At 32.5% G+C, this 2,838-nt stretch overlaps 1 protein-coding gene across 1 annotated transcript; it reads right to left on the minus strand.

The window, feature by feature from the left end:
- Positions 1-696: 696 nt before the first annotated feature.
- LOC107887298 (protein SHI RELATED SEQUENCE 5) lies at positions 697-2,210 on the minus strand. The gene is made up of 3 exons (XM_016811488.2): positions 2,067-2,210; positions 1,497-1,980; positions 697-1,348 (listed from the first exon to the last, which is right to left on the minus strand). The coding sequence occupies exons 2-3, from the start codon at positions 1,903-1,905 to the stop codon at positions 1,173-1,175; spliced, it is 585 nt and encodes a 194-aa protein (XP_016666977.1). The 5' UTR covers positions 1,906-1,980; positions 2,067-2,210; the 3' UTR covers positions 697-1,172.
- Positions 2,211-2,838: the final 628 nt, after the last annotated feature.

The following is a 2,838-nucleotide window of genomic DNA, read 5'->3' on the forward strand; positions in this document are numbered from 1 at the left end:
TTTCGATTAGCGCCACTAATGTATAACTTTACAGCGTTTTTAGTCTAAATGCCACTAAAAACGCTACTAAAAGCTTAATTTTCTATAGTGATTTTTAAAAATTAAAAATTAAAAAAATTTCAAAAAGTAAAAAAATAATTCGAAAGTTCATTTACAATAAAATACATAAGATTTTAAAAAAAATACATAAAAATTATAAAAATTAGTATACTTTTTCCTTTATTTCTAACATGAAATTTATTTATTAAAATGATTATTAAAAAGTTTATAATTTTGTATGTATTTTTCATAAAATCTTATGTGTTTTCATAAAAATAAAAATTAAATTTTTTTTTATTTTGAATTTTTAAGAATTAAGAATAAATTGACATAATGATTATAGTTGAAGGTTAAATTTGTTAAAATTTTTTTGAATTAATACTAAATTAATAAAATTTGTAAATATTAGAGTAAATTTATTACTATGCTAATGAAAAAATAACTAGCCCAATACTCCGTTAATGATTTAACAGAAGAGAAACAAAATATTAAATTTTGATAATATTACTGACTAAAATAAATTTTTTTAAATCTAAATGATAAAATCAAATATACCCTCATAATTAAGTTACTATTTATATAGTATACCCCAAAATAATAATAATATCCAGTCAAGTTCCAGTTGTGAAAATGAATCCAACATCCGCAAAACTGAGATAGAGGATGAAAAAACATATATTAATTTCTGACCAGGATCAGTATCATCAGTGTGAGAAGGTCAAACGGTGCAAGTAACATGATCATCTCCTCTCTGTCCCTCGTAATTTCGTTTTTCCCAAATAATAATACAACTAAAAGCTGTGAAAACATCAAATGAGCAATCTCATCAGAGTACATGTTCAGAAACTACAAAACTTAGGGAAGTTTCATAATCCTAATTTCTAATTCTTCTCCATGTGATAAGTCTACAAGCCTACCAAAATGAAGCATCTACCTTAGTTTATATCATTAGTCTGAGACTAAAGATAACATAAATAACATGCACATGGTTGAGCAGCACTGAAATTTATTGGCTAATTAGCAAATAGTTTCCATTCTCGCAGCAAGTCATCATCGCATCCATGCACGTCTATTTAAATGGCTGATCTGGCTACGTATAAAAAAGTTGGTGAATATGAGAAAAACAAAGGGGTTTAATGGTTTTCAGGGCCTTGATCGTATAGAATTCCCTTGAATACATGCCCTCCAATATTCACAGCCGTTTGATAAGCCAACTGATCCTCCTCTACTTCGTCCATAGCGTTTACTTTTACACAGCGGAAGACTGCTGGAGAATTCACTTCTGAGGGGAATTGAGCCAGTTCCAACCCTAATTTTCAAACTCCAACAAGATTAAAAATGAGTATTCTTTGAACATCTTTTTTATGAACATTATGAGACTTATTCGTCAATTTCACACCAGCAAACAGTGGCAAAAAAGGTAAAGCAGTCAAGAGAGGGAAGAGGGGATCGATCACCTTGATTCTCTCCTCGAAACTGTTGTTGTTGTTGTGGATTTTGAGGTTGCTTCTCTCGCCTTTTAGCAGCAGGAACCCAAGTACTCTTAACGTGAGTTTGGCACTGAAAGCCGTGGCTACAATCTTTCTTAGCCTGGTTTCCACAGTCTTGGCAGTTGATGCCTCCTTGTCTCATGTCCGTAAACCCGACTGATCTCGAAGACCACTCATCCGAGAGGTTAAGGCCGCTAGTTCTTCGACTAGGACCCGCTCCAAAGGACTGATTATTCACATTTTGCTGCTGCTGGTAATAATTATAGTGTGGCCATATCTCAAACCCTTTGTTGCAGATCTCCTCGTTTCTGTACAAATTCAGGTTCTCCTCTTTATCTTCGTCTTGTCGTCCACCTAGATAGAAGAAACCAGCCATTTCTTACACCCGAACCCACCTCAGTTTGGACCAAAATCCATAGCACAAACACCTGTTAGCACCCTCACCACAAACCTATAGCGCAAAAGGTAAAAACCGAAGGCCGAGACATGAAAGAGAGCGAGAAACTAAAAACACAAAGGAAGTAAAGAAAAAGAAACCTGTTCAACAGCCAGCTGTGAAGAGTTCGATGTACCAAGATTGTGAATGAAAAATATATATTGGAAAAAGTTTTCATTTAGGATATTATGTAGCTTTTTAAGAACGTCATTAAATGTTTTTAAATTAATATTATATTAATCAACCTTTTTCTCTTCTTCATTGATTTGAGAGTCAAAATATCTAATGTAAAAGTATATGGAAAATTTAAATTGAAAGTCTTTTTCAAAATTTAATTAAAATTTAAATTATTTATTTAATACGTATTTACGTTAAATTGGAAATGAATTTGATTAGTTAAAACGAGTTTTAGCAGAATGCAATTTACCTAGAAATCGAAAGAAGAGATATGAGATGGCTGTAATTGGCGATTGAATGACGTGTGAGAATCTCAATAATTGTGTCCCCATTTAGTCACTCTCGAGCCCTGCGCTTTGCTTTGCTTTCTCCTGTATTGGTTGACCCTCTCTCACGGCCAATTATTTCCCCATTCTACGCATGTTTCTTTCATTTTTCTAATTATTACATTAAGCAAGGATCCAGTTGAACTAGAAAGAGCAGTCATCAAATTCGTACAAATTGATACATTCAAACCAGCCTTTTTAGATTGTCAAAAAGAAATAACTTTTATCACTAACATTTTGTAAAGCTAAGCCGTCCATTTAGCAAAAGGCCGAATAATTATTTCTGGTTTTCCATTTTATATTCCCTTTCCATCTCTCATTACGGATCATTAGCTTTCCGTCCAATTTGTAATTACAACTTTTGTCGCAA

This window comes from Gossypium hirsutum, chromosome A03 (assembly GCF_007990345.1).
Source record: "Gossypium hirsutum isolate 1008001.06 chromosome A03, Gossypium_hirsutum_v2.1, whole genome shotgun sequence".
In the NCBI taxonomy this organism is placed as follows: Eukaryota; Viridiplantae; Streptophyta; class Magnoliopsida; order Malvales; family Malvaceae; genus Gossypium; species Gossypium hirsutum.

Excerpts from the sequence above, each read along its gene's own strand:
- LOC107887298 (XM_016811488.2), bottom strand. The coding sequence starts at position 1,905 with ATGGCTGGTTTCTTCTATCTAGGTGGACGACAAGACGAAGATAAAGAG. Across the intron at positions 1,349-1,496 it reads GTTTCGAGGAGAGAATCAAG|GGTTGGAACTGGCTCAATTC; the intron begins GTGATCGATCCC and ends TTTGAAAATTAG.